The sequence below is a fragment of the Coffea arabica genome, chromosome 8e, assembly GCF_036785885.1.
Source record: "Coffea arabica cultivar ET-39 chromosome 8e, Coffea Arabica ET-39 HiFi, whole genome shotgun sequence".
NCBI lineage: Eukaryota > Viridiplantae > Streptophyta > Magnoliopsida > Gentianales > Rubiaceae > Coffea > Coffea arabica.
Window position 1 is genome coordinate 52,313,535 of NC_092324.1, and position 17,033 is coordinate 52,330,567.

The window sequence follows — 17,033 nt, forward strand, 5'->3', positions numbered from 1 at the left end:
GATCGGTGGGGCCCGCTCTCCTCGGGGTTGGGGGACTAGTCAGGTGTAGGCCCGGACACCCCAACTGAAAAAAAAAAAAAAAAACTATTTAAATGTGACATTTTGATGCCACTAGGTGGTGGCCACTGAGCCAATGGCCCAGTGGTTGTGTTGAAATGGAATCCACACCACCAAAATCCGCCTCATTCTCCAACTGCGCCCCATGTAGGACCATTACATTTAGGGCAGAGCAACACCACGTATAATGCCCATTTCATCAATTTTAGAGGCCGAGAAAAAAGAATATCTCCAACACCAATGACTAAGCAAGATAAAACCCTCATTCAAAACCACAAGAAATTATAAGTCCAATACTAACCCAGCAGCTGCCCGCGACAGCTCATGCACTTTCCTCCAATTCCAATCTTCTTGTAATCGCCAAGTGAATCTCATCAAAGTTCATACACTCCACCGTTTTTGAGTTGAGCGAGAGAGTAGCCAAGCCACTGGTGGTGGCAACTTGATTGATTACTAATTTTCAGCGTTTGTAGTGAAAGTAATAATGGGGTGTTCCTCGTCAAAAAGAATCGAGGCAGCCATTGATGTCTACCGTCCTCCTCCAACCAGCTTCGCAGTATTCGACATCAACGCCATAGAGGAGCCATGGATGAAGGCCTTGGAAGCCCACCAACAACAACAACAATCCGACCACCCCGATGAAAAAGAAAAACCGGCTCACACAGTCCCACCTCCGCTCCTTGAGAAGCTCAACGCCATCGAAGATGCTCCTCGTTCCTGGGACGAGGTCAGCAAAGCCCTCAACGACCTCAAGCCCACCTTGCACAACAACTCCACACCTCCCCCCACACATCCTAAGCCCATCCTCCTCCTTGCTGCCCCCAAAACTCCCCTCCTCCGCTCTCCATCACCGCCCACTCCCGCTCCCGCCCCCAATGAAAAGGAAAACGCCCCACGTAAGAGCTTCTCTTTCCACACACTGGAAGAACTGGACGCCAAGCTCTCCTCTAAATCTAAGCCCGCTGCTGATGATGATCAGCTGATGCCAAAGAAAACGAGCGCTCCGGCAACAAAACCCGCCGTGGAGTTGAAGAAGCGCGAATCAGGAAAGCATCAATCGTCAGAACCAGCAAAACCAGAAGCACCAGCAGGCTACAACTACAAGCCGGTTAAGGAGAACATATTCATACTGAGAGACAAGTTGGAGAGGGAAAAGGAAGGCAAAGTCCCAAACATTGCCAGGTTCAACCCCTTGAACGACTTCCCAGAGATGTGCCCTCCGGGAGGAGAGGAGTCGGTGGTGATCTACACGACGTCGTTGGGAGGAGTGAGACGGACTTTCGAGGACTGCAACAAGGTGAGATTGATTATGGAGTCTCACAGATTCGTGTTCGACGAGCGGGACGTGTCGTTGCATGGGGAGTTCTTGAAAGAGTTGAGGGAGCTGTTGGGGGAAGGGGTGAGCGTGCCGAGGATGTTCGTGAAGGGGAGGTACGTGGGAGGGGTGGATGAGGTGGTGAATCTGAACGAGACGGGTCGACTCGGGAGGATTCTGAATTGGGCTCGAGTTGAGAGGGGGGTCGGGAGGCTTGGCTGTGAAGGGTGTGGAGGCGCAAGGTTTGTGCCGTGTTTGGATTGTGGAGGAAGTTGTAAGGTTTTGGTCGGGGATGATAAGAAGGAGAAAGAGAGGTGTCCTTCTTGCAATGAGAATGGCTTGGTTCTCTGCCCAGCTTGTGCTTGATGTTAATTTTCTGGTTACGAGTTTTTGGCTTCTTGGATGTTGTTGTTGATCAATCTATAGCTAGTGACTAAATATTTACGTACAGTCAACTTGATTTTTCTTTATGTATGTATGTATGTTTGTTCTGAAGATGGAGGCACTTACTAGTGAGTGAGTTACGGGTTCTATCAATGCATGGTGTAATTTTTTTTTTCAATTTTCCTTTTCTTTAATGCAAACTGTGACTTTCCACTGATTGAGCAAAAATTGTTTGTGCAAGAGATGAACATGATTTAGGCATCTTTCTTGCCCCAAGCTAAAGACAACATGCCTTGCTTCATCAACGACAGTCTTCATAATCCCAATTGCAGAAGCTGAGGCGGCAGCCTTGAAGATTTTACTGCATTTCTCACTTTGCATATCCGATATTCCATAACAGCAAACCCAAGCCTCCTCCTGAACTGAACTCATTAACAAACGAGTTTTTAATTAACCCAGTGCCGGTGAGCTAGCCACTGAATTTCCTCATCCAAGCTACATATACTACTTCCCTTTAAAATTTAAGCACATCTGCTCTGCTGAACTTTTTGCCAAATCACATGTGAAACCGCACAATCAAAGAACAAATGCTCTATACTCTCTCATCCAATGTACGACAAATTAAGGATAGACTCAATTGGAATTCCCCACTTTCTCGGTCTATCGATGAGCAATTAACCATTTTCCAGAAAGCAACCAATGTATAAAAGCTTCTTACCCCAAACTAGTTTGTAACAGAGCACTTTTGGTCGTGTCACCCTGCATTTGATGATTGAACCAAAAACATCCCAGAAGCACTACCTGTCCGTTAATTGTTTTTGACATCGTACCATGGTTGGTTAGTTTACAGGAAGAAAGAAACCTTTCATTTGTTGTGTGGGTTATAAATGTTTTGGTGGAGGATTCTTGCTTTTTGGTGGACCCCTAATTTTAAGGTCCCGTTTGGATTGCATTTTCCGTCATTTTTCATGGAAAAATTACTGTAGCGATTTGATATATACGAGGAAAAAAGGTAATAGGGAAATGTGTTCATGAAAAATGACGAACTTTTTCTACGGAAAACAGCAATCCAAGCAAGGCCTTAGTCGTCGGACCTTGTGAACTTATAAATATTGGATATGAGTTAATTTGGCTTGCAAATAGTTGATTATGGGTGAAGATTTGGTGGCACTAGAAAATAGTATAGATCTTGAGCAAAACAAAGAAGGCAGTAATGGTGCGAATTTTGGCTTTTGGCTGTTTGAATTACATTATCCTAAACTTGCTGATGTAACATAGGCTAATAGCAGCTAAATGTTTTCAAGATTCAAGAACATGAGTCAGATGACTATTATAACATTTCTAGTTTGACACTTGAGCTACCCCCATTCCTCTTTTCCTATCGTAACTTGTAAGGCTTTGGTTCTTCTTTTTGGCCCAAAAAAAAATCTATGGGCCTCTGACTGGATGGAGTAAGAGTCCGTGGTTTCTTTGCTTTACGTATCACCATCCGTCTGGAGTTTCAGCCAAAAACCAAAATATTGGGCTTCTTACGTACTAATTTATTGTCACTCATTAGCTCCATATCTATATTTGAGGGCATATCTTGTTCGTGAAATTCCGAGTGATCTATTCCACGGTCAAAGAGCTGCCTTGCATTTCCATTTAATCTTGTGAAAGTAAATTCTAATGGCATGACAAAGCTGGAGAAAGTTTTGAACCTCATACCTTAGAATCAAGAAAAAACCTCATAAGTTTATGTTCCATTTCCTCAAGTTTCGAACCTTAGTTGTCATCAGTTTTAATTGAATGGTTCGCAGCATCTAGAAAGCAAAAAATGCACCAAGATTTCAGATCTGACGACAATTTGCTATCGCAATTCTTAGCTCCATTGTTTCCACAATTCAGTATGTCACTTTCTCATGGGAGGAGCTGGCGGATTTACATCTTGTTGAAAGTTGACAATTTTATGTATGTAAGATAAAAAAAATGACTGAAAAATGTGTTCACAAAAAACGTAAAAATTTTTCTACGAAAACTACAATTCAAATAAGAATATGATCTCCCACCTTCCCCAAATTTTTAAAGTCGTCTTTCTTATCTAATATCGTTCCCTAAACAAATAAAATTGATGATTCTTACACTTGACAGGATTGTTAAACTCTTTATTGTTACATTACAATACAATTTTGACTTGACAGTATACTTAACATAAGGGGGAAAAAAGGTACGTTGACTATTGACATCATTTGATCATAAATTTACTTTTTTCATATTTCATGTGGCACTTACAGAAAAAGGGAAAAAAAAAAAAAAAAAAAAGAGAAGATATATTTCATATGGTGTTGAGAATTGGTCCCTTGAACTTAGGTCATCCTGACCGCGTGTTGTTATACCAGCTGTTTTTTATTTCTGTGTATGTACGTGTGAAGGTTGTATTGTGTAAGCTTTCTTGATGATCTCAATAAAAGACATATTTTGCTCCATAAAGAAAAGGTAATAGAGAGATTAAAATTTTCTGAGCTCCCTTATTAATTGAGTATGATTCAGTCCATTCTTCTTGTTAATCAATCCTACTCGAAGATGGATTGGGGTAGAGACTTGAGAGAGAGTGATCAGGCCGACGCTGCAGTTTGACTTTGGAGGACAAGTGGCACATCAGGATTGTGATTTTTTATTTTTTTTTTTGGTGAGATAAGTAGGCTTGTGAGTTTCAACTGCTTGTAGTTGAACTCCTCCACGTTGATGTGTAACGTGCTTCCATGTAAGCTTCACACAAGCGTTATTAATTGTTTTTGTCTCCAACACCATCTACTCTACATAATCAACCAATCAGAAGGACCCCAAAAAAAACGAAGAGCAACCGTCCTTCAATTCAGATAGTGGCAGCCCGGTGCCATTCGTCCATGTGTTTGTGGCAGTATTTTACCTCCTGCCGACGAATTGACCGTTCTAGCTTTCATCTCTATATGTATGTCGGTCGGTAAGAGGCTATTGGTGCAAGTGTTGGCTTGAACATAAGGGCTCTTTTTTGGTCAAGGAATAATAATAATAATAGCTGCCTTTCTCCGCCGCCGTAACAAATGCCAGAACTATTTTCCAGTTTTCCATGCTCTCGCAGGCCTAGAAAGCTCACAGGGCTGGCACCAAAAGCAGAACAAAAAGTTTAGAGAATTTGTCCTTGTACACAAAGCTGTGTGTGTGTTGAGAATTTTAGTAGCAACGGATATTATTATTATTTCTTGCCAAAAATCAGAAAAGAGGGAGACGGTCTCGGTTGTTGAACGTTAAATGATTGTTTAAAACAAATGAATGAATGGATTTTACCAGCTACTCTGGTGGCGGTGGTGGTGGTCCTGGACCAGTGTAGTACTCTGACGGGGAATCGGCCAACAAACAAAACCATTTTGACAAGAATAATAATAATGTAAATGATGAAGAACCCTTCAAAAGTTGGATTTGTTCCGTGAAGTAACAGCCGTCCATACTTGTAGGCCACGTGCTCATCGCGAGTCATAACCCAAAAACTAGTAAATATAAACGCGTTGATCTGGTCGCGCCAAGTAGCAGTCAAATACGCGCTACCACCTTAATAAACAATTTAATAATCACATCTACCAGCGGTGGAGTGGTTTGCAGCTGGCTCTAAATTTTTGGCAGAAATTGAGGAGAGTCGTAGTTTTAACTTAACGTGATCGGGCCATCTTTATTTTATTTATAATAGTCTCAACGCCCAATATGTAATTTTTTTTTTTTTTTTTTTTTGTCAACACGGGGGTGTCCGGGTCAAGACCCGAAGGCGGCCCGACTAATCCCCTGCGCCTGGAGTACAGCGCCACCCCAACTGCACCCAGGCGTTAGGTGAGGTTCGATCCCACTACCTTGCGAGTGATTTTCCAGCCGCAGACCGAGTGATCTAATCCCGGGAAGCTTACGCCCAATATGTAATCAATCTCTACTTCTTTAGCAAATTTTTTTATTTGAGCTTTTTGATTTGGCATTCTCAACCACCATTGACCATACCATGCCCCAGTAAAAGAAAAGCAACAGCAACACAATAATAATAACTATTATGGCAATATAGTAACTATTATGGCCTCTTTATCGCTTTATTATTATTTTTTTCACTTTAGAATCTGTAGTATGCGAGGGCGTAACGTGCCACATTGCAAAAGCCACCAACCAAAAAAAGTACTCTCTCTCTCTCTCTCTCTCTCTCTTTTTTAATTAAACACACATGATGATGATGATGATAATCTCTGTACATAGCTGCTCTGTTCTTCCATAACATAATAATAATACATTCGCCTTCAACCGCCAAAATATTATTGGTTCGGTAGTAGTAAAAATATTATTGTACTTCTTTATACTCCCTCTCCCTCACTTCCATCTGTTCCGTTGTTGATTGATGGTGGATCGTGTGTTGGTACAAACTCTGCCTGCTGCCCAGCGGCCAGTTGGGTTAAAATACGCTCTAGGCATTGTTGTCATCAAATATATCCAAGAGAGACAGGGCCTGCACCAACCATCATTTTTATGGGATCAAATTAAAAGCACACTTAATCGCTCCCTGCCAACAACGTTTCAAGAAGAAAGATTAATCCCCTTATTACCTCAGGAACAGTCAATTCGAGACGGAATTTAGGGCCATCATAGTGGTGAAGGATTGGCCTAAAAGAGTCTTCCTCCATAGGTTCACAAATCTTCCTAGTCATCACACGAACCTGAAGAGTGAAACATGCATGATTTAATCTTTAATCTCTCACCACCATCATCTTTCCATGTGTAAAAAAAAAAAAATATTTTACATCTCCTATCAAGGCTTGTAATTAATTCCAACCAACTAAAGAAATGACAATAATGTGGATTAAAAATCCAATCCAATCCAATCCCAGTAGAAGAAGGTACCTGAGCAGGGAAACGCGATTCACCAGGGTTCTTCTTGTCCTCCCAGGCTGATGGGTCAATGTTAGTTCCACCAAAACTTGCAGCCTGATCCAAAAAGTTTCCTTCCGTATTATTAGTATTACAGTCCACACAAATTTTTTATATAAAAAAAAAAAACGTGTTTTTTTTCCTCCTCAATGACCTTGCCTAATAGAAGGTCATTATTAGCGTCCGACTAAAATGTTAGGTTTAGCGTCCTTGACTTTGAAGGACATCCTCAACCAACTTCTTTGTAAAGCAAAGCAAAGCAAAGAGAAGATGCAAACCTCAAAAATTCCATGGAGTTGGTGGGTGGAATAATTGTAGAGGAACAGGGGCAATCCTGGTGTTATTGCTCTGACAGAATCTCGGTAGCGGGGAGGCAAGCCTGAAAAACAATTACAGAAGCAAAACTATAAGACATTATTATAATCCTCGTATTGAAGACAAATAAAAATGGATTAGAATCAAATCAAACCAACAAATAATCCCCCATCCGACAGTTGAAGCTACCATCGAATCCAATTCATCTTCTCACTCACTCAGTTAAACAAAAATTCAATGTAAATCTCTCTATATTACACCCCCTCCCCCCCAAAAAACGGGAAAAAAAAAAAGATACAAACAGATTTCCTTTCAAAGCTGAAAAAGACAGAAATGTCAGGTACTTGGATATTAATGTGCCGTTGGTTTCTCGATAGGTTTACAAAAACACAGACCAATTCTCCTCAAGAAAAAACAGATTTCTATAACCAAATTACAGTAGTATGTATGCCTGAAAGGTGAACTTAAAGAGCAGAAATTTTAATAAACTATTTTTCAACAATCCGATGCAACTCTAGGAAAAATAGAGAGAATCCAATTTTAATTGTATTAATTAGTTCCACGCCTCTAAATTATCAGTGGAATTATCCTATAAACGGCACATGCTAAAAACTAGAACATGATTTCCCAACAAAAATCCACTAAAAGTGAAATCTTTACTTCACAAAGATCAAATATACCAAGATACCAGAATTGAAAAGCAAAAATCAGAAGAAGGGCTCTTACCAAAAAGCTGTCTTTTGAGATTTTCTTGCATGGTATCATTGTTGCACACGAAAATATATCCACCAACAGTCTCATTCCTGGGCAGAGACTCAGATGGTGGCAGAGTCTTGAACCTCTTGTCCACCCCATTTTTGCCATCACCGTTGTTGTTATTGTTATTATTAGAACTCTCCCTGTTGATATCCTTATTACCCTTGTTCTTCTTGCCACTTTTACCACCCACATGCACAATTCCAAGCTCATCCAAATCAGCAACTTTACCACTTTTGCCATAGAACAATTTACCATTCGCCACCACATTATTATTTCCCTTACTGTAATTAGCAAAATTAACTGCAGAGGAATTGTAGATCCCCTTATTAAATCCACCATTTAAACCCACCCCAACATTTTCAAAACCGCCTTTTGTAGAAGAACCACCAAAAGATCCAAACTTGTTGCTGATGTTGTAATTATTGTTGTTGTTGTTGTTGTTGTTGTTGTTCCAGCCAGAATCATTGCTGAACCCCTGATTAAAATCAGACTTCAAATTGCTGCTGCCTAATGAATTGACTTCACCACCAACCCTGATATCAAAGTTTCTCCTTTCTTCAGGCCTTTTGGACACATAAGAATTGCTCCAAATCGAATCATTGAGGGAAAGATTGGCTAAGCTATTGGTTTGTAAACGGAGTTGATCACTGAATTGCCAGAAGGATGATTGATTGCTCTCCATCTTCGCTTTCTTTTCCTTCTTCTTCTTCAAAATACAATCTTTCGGCTTGAGTTTTGCGAGAGAGAAGGGCAAAGAAGTACTATGTGCTTTTGTTGTTTGTCTGGAGTACAAAGACTAGGGATTTATGTAATGCTAGGGAAGAGGATACATGAAGTGGAGAAAATGGAGAAGGTGCTGAATATAAGAAGGGGAGTGGGCGAGAGGAAGTATCGTGGCAAGTGCTATACAGTCTAACCGCGGGTGGGGGAAGGGATGGCGTGTAGATTTGTCAAAAGCTCTGCGGGGGTGTGTGTGTGAGTGAAAAAGTAAACAGTAATACATTACTGCAGAGGTGCTTTATTGGACACGCAGGAGTCAGAACAGAAGATATCTAATAAAATATAAACTCAATTAGGGGGGAAATAAAGGGATTTTATGATAAGGATTTATTTGGAGTTATAGCTTTTATTCATTTTGTAGCAAAACTTAATTAAGAAGTCACGGATTATCAATTCTTCCATGGATATACACGAGTGCAGAATTTCAGAAGTATTTCCACGTCATCAGAATTTTGCTTGAAGTTCGAATTGTGCTCCATAAAATTACATAAATCTGCAATTTATGACAGAATATTATGAGGATGCATAGTTATTATTATTGGATTTTTCTTTTCTTTAGATAGGGTATTTAAACCATAGATTGTGATTTTTTTTTTTGTGAAGAAATTGTATAGGAAATCACGTTTCAAAAGAGAACCTTTCTCTTTTAAGTTGCTTTGACCTGCGATCCTTTTTTCAAAAAAGCATGTTTGGATGTTAAAATCACTTTTGTAGTGTTTGATAAATATCATCCTCTCATAAAATTAGAAGTGAAGTGAAGAAGAATTTTTAAAATTAGAAGTACTTTTAGAAAAAGTTCAAATTTAAAACGTTTAGAATAAATTTTGTATTATAAAAAATAAAATATTAAACTTAATCATTTTATCATATATTATAAATTAAATAAAGAGATAAATATATTTAAAAAATTTTAAATTACAAATTATCTAATACAATAAGTATATAATGAATTATGTATAGCTGAAAGCACTTAAATCCAATACAATATGGACTAATGTACTACTATATTTCGTCCTTTAAATTACTTTTTTTTTTTTAAATGTCGGTAATAATGACGTGGGTGAGTGGGGGAGAATGTGCGGATGTGGTGACGGGAAAAACGCGGGGAGTGATGTGGATTTGGACAGGTGGACTTGGCAAGGAGAGGAGTAGGGAGGTACATACTAGGAGTTAGGTCTTGTTAAAGTGATTATAAAAATTGATCGCCACTAGGTCTTTGGTCCAGTGGTCATCCCAAGCCTTCTTAAGCTTGGTGGTGCGGGAGGTCAAGGGTTCGAACCTTACCTCTCACAAAATTTGTCACTTTATGTGACGGCCTTCGTTGACCAACTTCGATGGAGTTTCTATTTGTTTTTTCTAATGATTATGAATTTTAATTTTTTTATCATTAAAAAATTTTATATTTAGAGCACCAAAATAATCAAGAATATTACTGATTATTTTAAATTAAAACTTATCATCCGTTAAAATAATCATTCGAGAACAAGGTGGCATTTGTACTATGTTTTTCTTGATTGTGGAATGGATTTATGAAATTGATTTTGCATACCAAAATTAGAAAAAAAAAAAAAAAGGATGTGATATATTGAATGAGGAGATGGAGTTGATCTTTCTTCTATCTCTATCCATCTAGAAGGATGGTCCGTCCGTCTAGAAGGTCTAACTTATCTCGCACTTCGTTGAGGTGCAAGACCAAGTCCAAGTCCTCCCTTCCTCCCTTCCTTAGTTGCTAAGGTAAGCCTCTCTACTCTACTCTCAATTTCATGGCAAGTGTGAGTTGGCAATTACTCGCCCTTTTGCCACGTTACTGGTAGGGTCTACTGAATTTTGGATAACTTGGGCTGTGGATCCATTTCAGCCTGTGGGCTACGTCGTGAGGAGAAGAGAGGAAAATTGAAAAACAAAGCCTATGCGGAGAGAAAAAGAGAACATTTCATAATTGAATGTTGCTAACGTAGATAAGATATTGGCCTTGTTTGTTTGGCAAGCAATTTTTCGATCAAGTTTGTCAGCGATAAGTTTTTTAATAATTTTAATTACAGTAATCTCAAAAAAAAATTTAAAATTTTAAAATTATACATTTTAAAATATCCAAAAATGTATACATTTCAAAAAAAATTTTACAACTTTTATAATAAATTATAGTAAAATTTTAGACAAACACTTAAAAAATTCACTTGCCACACGGGCCAATTGTTCAGGAATTTCAATTGGCACATACATTATTATCATTATGGAACGAAAATCATTTTCCCCTGCACACAGTTAGTAATGGCTTATCATTTTTTTTTGTTTTTTTTTTTCATGTGGTTACTTTTCTTGGTTTGTTTGTTTAGGTGGCACATTCCATTTCCACCGAAGCTTAAGTCTCAGTGGGAGGGATAAAGATGAAGCATTAAAAGTTGCTCAATAACCACTGGGATGTTGAAACGTAAAACGCGGCCAGATTGACAGATTATGGTCGGACTCTTATCCACAAAAAATTGCGCCGCGAATTTGCACAGACAAAAGCAACTAATCTTTATATGGTCTAGTAATCTATCGGGGAAGGACACGTCTCCTTCTTGTTAGCGTGATTATTTGGCTTGGGATCCCCCTTTTCAGTTTTCATTCCTCCCCTCCACCGCCCAACCCCATCAAGAAAAAAGGGGAATAAATAAATTACAATAAAACAAAAGGGTACATGGGAATTGGGATCTCTCTTCTTCCTTACTCATTTGTTTGGATAAGAGTTTATTTGGATAATTTATTTGAGATATTTACTGTAGCACTTTTTGTGATGTGATGTATGTGAGATAAAAAGGTGATTGGGAAGATAAAAAGGTGATTGGGATTTGTGAGAACAAATTTTGCAAACCAAATTATCTTTGTCCAAACAAACTCAATTTAATGTCTTTAAAGTTTAAACCAACGAAGATGAATAAAAAAGAAAAAAGAAAAGACAAAGGTTCAAAGGCAAATTTTAATTGTTTACTAACGCCTCGCTTTCCAAAGGGTTGAAATTTTGCAACTTTCTGCTTTTGCAAGCAGGATAGTGGTAAATGTAATTATGGGGTTGGTAAACACTTGCAATCAACAAAACAAATTCATTGCGGTGACTTTTTTTTTTCTAAAAAAAAAAAATTATAGTGGATCTTCCTTTCTTCCTTTTGAAAGGGTCAATAAGCATAGAGCACTAATCAATTTTTCGTTGTAATAAGATGCAGAGGCTGCTTAATGACAGACAAGCTGATAGGGATATCCACTTTCAACCTTTTTTTGATAATTTCAATTTCCAATTATCTCCAAAAAATTCACGGTAGATTATTCCTCTCTGTGTTTTTTTTTTTTTTTCTGAAAATTTCTCTTTGGACGATTGAATGGCATGTTTGATTTAAATTTCATGAACACATTAATTTGAGTAGGAATGACAATCGATAAGCAAACAAACTTAGGGGGTGCTAATCCAGTCCTTGCTGGACTATGAGCAGTAGATGGCGGCCCAAGGCCCGCTGTATGGAGCTTGGCATCAGCAAATAATCCTCACTTCTACAATTCAATACTACAACATTGGTAAACCTACGCTTCCTTTGAATTAGTTTAGTTTTTCGGGTTGCTGCATCAAGAAGAAGAGGCGAACTTGAGGGCCCAAAAAGCTTTTCAAGCACCGAGTCATTGCTAACTTGCTATTTTAAAAAAATTAAAAACTCAACAATTATCAGCTGCTCTTGAATAACATTATTAATTTTTTCATTTTCTTTGAACTATTAAGAAAGCCCCTTTTTTTTTTGGTTGGAGAAAGAATTATTGAAAAGTATATAAAAAAAAAAATTATATCCATCTGAACTAACAACCATAATCAGATACACATAATAACCCACACAAATGATGCACGAATGCAAGTGAATGTTTAGGTAGCCAACATGCCTCTGTGTTGGTAAGTATTAGGTAACAGTTTGCTTGTTGAAATCAAGTGTCTGGCAGTCATCGCCATGTTTTGTCTCCTAATTAAGTCTTAGCAACAGTTAGGCGGAAAGAGCAACCAAATTTTGCTCCAAACATGGCTTTGTTAACTCCTTCCGCATTTTTCTTCCTCAGCTGTGCATTGGCTCTTTCTCTCGTACGTGCTATATAACTATCAATACCACATTTGGTGAAAAAGGGGAAGTGCGAGTTTTTCCGTGTGAGTGAACTTATGAATTGAAAAATGGCTAGCATTGCTGGTACATTTTCTTCTAGTTCGATATTGAAGAATTCAGAATCCGGAAGAAATGGCTCATCGTTTTGTCAGTACAGTGGGCTTAGAACAGTCGACAGTTTCAAGCTGGATTCAAGCAAACCAAAAGGGTTCATTTCTAGATCAGGTATGCTCATAATTCTTACTACTCCTTTGGTATCAATCTTAATGCAATAACTGCTACACTGGTATCTGAATTCTTTAGTTTCTTCTGATCCTCTTCACGTAAGAGTTATTGCTATACAAGAGGAATTTCCAATGTTTCCTGATGTTGTGTCTCGAGTTAAAGAAACATGAGATCAAGAAGGTTGTAATTTGACTTCCAAGTGAAGTTTAAATATGATTGAAAAAACAGGGCCTTCAAGTACATTGCCAAGCAGCTTTAATGAGCGAGGCTATTGCAGGCCTAAAAATTGAGATTCCAGAAGATCACGTGGGTTAATTATTAGAGGTTTAACAGGCCCTACTCTGATGGTTCCAGTTTGTGTCTTATCATGAACAATAAGTACAACTAAACTTTACAATTTTGTTCTTCACACACATCGTTTCCACTTTCCATTTTCGCTGAATTGCTGCTGTTTGAGTAGAAACAACGTGGTCGATGCATAAATCATGGCTTTAATGGGTCTTTTGGAGCATGTGCTTGTGATTTTGTGTTTATACTTTATCCCACTGTTGAGTATCTTTGCTTTACGGTGTAACAATAAGCAAATGACCATTCATAGGATTTTGTAAAAAAATTTCAGAAATAAGGATGATCAGAAAATCAATGCAATATCATTCATCTTTCGTTTGCCTTGGCCTCTCACTGCTAGTATCTTGTGGAATTGAGCACATTTACTCTTTCTTAATTTTAGAATATTGAAGAAATGATTGTGTGTGGATCCTAGTTACTGCCCCTCGTCCAATCAAAGTGGACACCACACTTACTTTTTTGAAATTTTCAAGATTAGCTGATGATCAGAAAATCAATGCAATATCCTGCATCTTTGGTTTTTTGGTTTGCCGTGGCCTCTCGTTTTTTTGGAAACTGAGTTTCAATATTGTTGGTGTTCCATCTTCTTTCATTTTTTGGAAATTAACTTTCAGTGCCTTGTGGTATTCCATCATCTGTTCCTGAGTTTCTTGCCTTCGAAGGAAAGAGTACATTTACTCTTCTTAGTTTGGAGAATTGAAGAAAAGATTGTGTACAAAAGACCAATGCTAATTATGGTCACTCGTTCAAGCTAAATTAGTCAGGATACTTCATAGTAATATAGGGTATTATCTCGCTATAAATGCTGCCAATAAATGATTGATTGCTTGTGAGTTGTAATTAATCTCAGGTTTCCCAATTTAGTTCTGATTGACTTGGTAATCCTCAGCATCAAAATGCAGAGGAATTAGGGCAATGGCTTCTCCCACTGTTTCAGCTCCCAAGCGAGAAACAGATCCAAAGAAAAGAATTGTCATAACAGGAATGGGCCTTGTTTCAGTATTTGGAAGTGACAATGATACCTTCTATAGTAAACTTCTAGAAGGAGAGAGTGGAATCAGTTTAATAGACAGGTTTGACGCCTCAAATTACTCTGTTCGTTTTGCGGGTCAGATCAGGGATTTCTCTTCCAAAGGCTACATTGATGGGAAGAATGATCGCCGACTGGATGACTGCTGGAGGTATTGTTTAGTTGCTGGAAGGAGGGCTCTTGATGATGCAAGCCTTGGCCAAGAAGTCCTTGAAACTGTGAGTCTAATTCTCACCAAAAGTAGAAACGGTATCCTATGATCAAATTCATTAACGAATGCTTCTGTAATTGCAGATGGACAGATCAAGAATTGGAGTTTTGGTTGGGTCTGGCATGGGTGGCTTAACAGCTTTCAGTAATGGTGTTGAAGCTTTAATTCAAAAGGGATATAAGAAAATCACTCCATTTTTCATTCCCTACTCCATTACCAACATGGGTTCAGCATTATTGGCTATAGATACTTGCTTGATGGGTCCAAATTACTCTATTTCAACAGCCTGTGCAACCGCCAATTATTGCTTTTATGCAGCAGCAAATCATATACGAAGGGGTGAAGCAGATATCATGGTTGCTGGCGGGACAGAAGCAGCAGTAATGGCAACTGGTGTTGGTGGTTTTATTGCATGTCGTGCCTTATCTCAAAGAAATGATGAACCTGAAAAGGCTTCAAGGCCATGGGATAAAGATCGTGATGGATTTGTCATCGGTGAAGGCTCTGGTGTGCTGGTATACATAATTTCATTTCTGCTTAGCCAGTTGTGAAAGTTGGTTCTTACTGCATTAGAAATTCCTCGAGTAGTAATCGTATAAACCCAAAACCTTTCAATCTTGATTTGAATGAAACCCGACAGATTATGGAAAGTTTGGAAAATGCTCAAAAAAGAGGGGCCAATATCATTGCTGAGTACCTCGGGGGCGCAATTACTTGCGATGCTCATCATATGACTGATCCACGTTCAGATGGACTTGGAGTTTCATCTTGCATAACCAAGAGCTTGGAAGATGCTGGAGTTTCTCCAGAAGAGGTAATTTTGATTGTAGATTTGTCATCAAGACAAGCTTATGAGTGACAGCAGTCTAAACTTGGTGTAAGGATTAACAAAGTGACAACAGGTGAATTATGTGAATGCTCATGCAACATCGACCCTGGCTGGAGATTTGGCAGAGGTTAATGCCATCAAGAAGGTCTTCAAGGATACTTCTGAGATGAAGATGAATGGAACCAAGGTGACAAATAAACATAATTACACCTTGTTTACAATCACCGTATTAGTGTAAACGCAAGCATGCATGCAGTATTCTTCTTCACAAGCTCAACACACAGTAGTTTGATTTTACCTAAGCGACTGAGTCCACCATCAGGAAATCTACCTGAATCGACATATCAAACACATACAAAACTTGTTAGCAGGCGGAGAGAAAATGAGCTATTCTCATTCTGCTCATACAAAATGTAGAATTTGCCTTTCAGTGAAACAACTGTTATATGCATGCACTGATTCAGTAACCAAGTGATCTGCATTTTCAGAGTTCGCTCACACTCATTGAAACATTTTGACATGCTGAATGAAATGACATGCCACATTGGTAATGTCTTAATACATATGTGGAGAAAGATTGAGACACCATTGTTGCTGAACATATCACACAACCTTTCCTTTTCCAGTCAATGATTGGGCACGGCCTTGGAGCAGCTGGCGGTCTTGAGGCCATAGCAACCATTAAAGCAATCACCACTGGCTGGCTACATCCTACGATTAACCAATATGTAAGATATCAACTGTACTTTTCTGGAGGGCACACGCAGTAGGGGGTGGATTGAACTAATTACTTCTTCCTGCACTTTCAATGTCCAGAACTTGGAGCCTGAGGTTACCATTGACACTGTCCCAAATGTGAAGAAGCAGCACGAAGTTAATGTTGGTATGTAATCCTGTCTTGCTTCCTTCTTTCCCTCTTGCATGATTACTCTGTACGGATGAAACGTATGTCATTGAAAGTTTGACGGCAGTATGTTCCATCTGAGTATGTTCCATTTGTGCTAAAACACTAGACTGACGTCATGTAAAAAGTAATATAGCTCCTGAAGCAGCAGCATGAGTAAAGAACAAAATGCAGCATCAGATTCCCCTGAATTCTTTTTTGTTTTTTCTTTTAATGCAGCTATCTCTAACTCATTTGGCTTTGGCGGGCACAACTCGGTGGTCGTTTTTGCACCCTTCAAGCCCTGATTAAGTTCGAGGAAAACTACGACCTGTTCCTGTTAACATTTTTTTTTTTTTGCTGGGAGTCTTTTTGATTCAAGACTGCAATTGTCTGGACAAACGTTGAGATCTCCAACTCATCGGCCTTACGTCTGCCCCAATCAGTTTTGATTACACCATTGTGCCTTTCAATTTTGCTGTTGTAGGATCATGTGGTCAATAAGTTCAAATTAGTTGTCGATTGAAGAATAAAAGTTTTGAAGCAGTTATACAGATCAACCGTTAACCAGGAACATGAAACATAAACCACCTGAGACTTTTGAGAGATAAGTTCCATTAGTTAGAGGAGTAATATTTATTGGAGCTTAATTTTTAATGTTGGCCCAGAATGATGGAATGGATTGAACTTCACAATACTTCGCTACTTGTTTTGTTGCATTGATTCTTTTAACATGGCAGCGGAAGCGATTTTAACAGAACATGGAACTAATTCCATGTCAAATAATCAAAGGGTCGGCCGATACAGGATGAAAATCTCAAACTAACATGATTCACCAAAAATCTATACCATATTCAACAAGAAT

General features: G+C 38.7%; 3 protein-coding genes across 3 annotated transcripts; 2 read left to right on the forward strand and 1 right to left on the reverse strand.

Moving 5' to 3' along the window:
* Window positions 1-273: 273 nt before the first annotated feature.
* Window positions 274-1,934, forward strand: LOC113705050 (uncharacterized). The gene has a single exon (XM_027226917.2). It carries the CDS (start codon window positions 542-544, stop codon window positions 1,736-1,738), a length of 1,197 nt encoding a protein of 398 aa, XP_027082718.1. The 5' UTR covers window positions 274-541; the 3' UTR covers window positions 1,739-1,934.
* A 4,042-nt stretch (window positions 1,935-5,976) lies between these two features.
* On the reverse strand, window positions 5,977-8,713 carry LOC113703958 (DCD domain-containing protein NRP-B-like). Its single transcript, XM_027225503.2, has 5 exons — window positions 7,712-8,713; window positions 6,949-7,049; window positions 6,644-6,727; window positions 6,349-6,459; window positions 5,977-6,251 (listed from the first exon to the last, which is right to left on the reverse strand). Exons 1-5 carry the CDS (start codon window positions 8,424-8,426, stop codon window positions 6,210-6,212), a joined length of 1,053 nt encoding a protein of 350 aa, XP_027081304.1. The 5' UTR covers window positions 8,427-8,713; the 3' UTR covers window positions 5,977-6,209.
* Window positions 8,714-12,583: 3,870 nt separating this feature from the next.
* On the forward strand, window positions 12,584-16,865 carry LOC113702669 (3-oxoacyl-[acyl-carrier-protein] synthase I, chloroplastic). Its single transcript, XM_027223782.2, has 8 exons — window positions 12,584-12,867; window positions 14,105-14,463; window positions 14,540-14,971; window positions 15,097-15,270; window positions 15,359-15,472; window positions 15,912-16,013; window positions 16,102-16,168; window positions 16,409-16,865. The coding sequence occupies exons 1-8, from the start codon at window positions 12,711-12,713 to the stop codon at window positions 16,474-16,476; spliced, it is 1,473 nt and encodes a 490-aa protein (XP_027079583.1). The 5' UTR covers window positions 12,584-12,710; the 3' UTR covers window positions 16,477-16,865.
* Window positions 16,866-17,033: the final 168 nt, after the last annotated feature.

Coding starts and splice junctions, on each gene's coding strand:
- LOC113705050 (XM_027226917.2), top strand. CDS start 542: ATGGGGTGTTCCTCGTCAAAAAGAATCGAGGCAGCCATTGATGTCTAC.
- LOC113703958 (XM_027225503.2), bottom strand. CDS start 8,426: ATGGAGAGCAATCAATCATCCTTCTGGCAATTCAGTGATCAACTCCGT. Junction 6,728..6,948: donor AACTCCATGGAATTTTTGAG/GTTTGCATCTTC, acceptor TTTTTGGATCAG/GCTGCAAGTTTTGGTGGAAC. Junction 6,460..6,643: donor AATCGCGTTTCCCTGCTCAG/GTACCTTCTTCT, acceptor TTCACTCTTCAG/GTTCGTGTGATGACTAGGAA.
- LOC113702669 (XM_027223782.2), top strand. CDS start 12,711: ATGGCTAGCATTGCTGGTACATTTTCTTCTAGTTCGATATTGAAGAAT. Junction 16,014..16,101: donor ATCCTACGATTAACCAATAT/GTAAGATATCAA, acceptor TTCAATGTCCAG/AACTTGGAGCCTGAGGTTAC. Junction 16,169..16,408: donor GCAGCACGAAGTTAATGTTG/GTATGTAATCCT, acceptor CTTTTAATGCAG/CTATCTCTAACTCATTTGGC.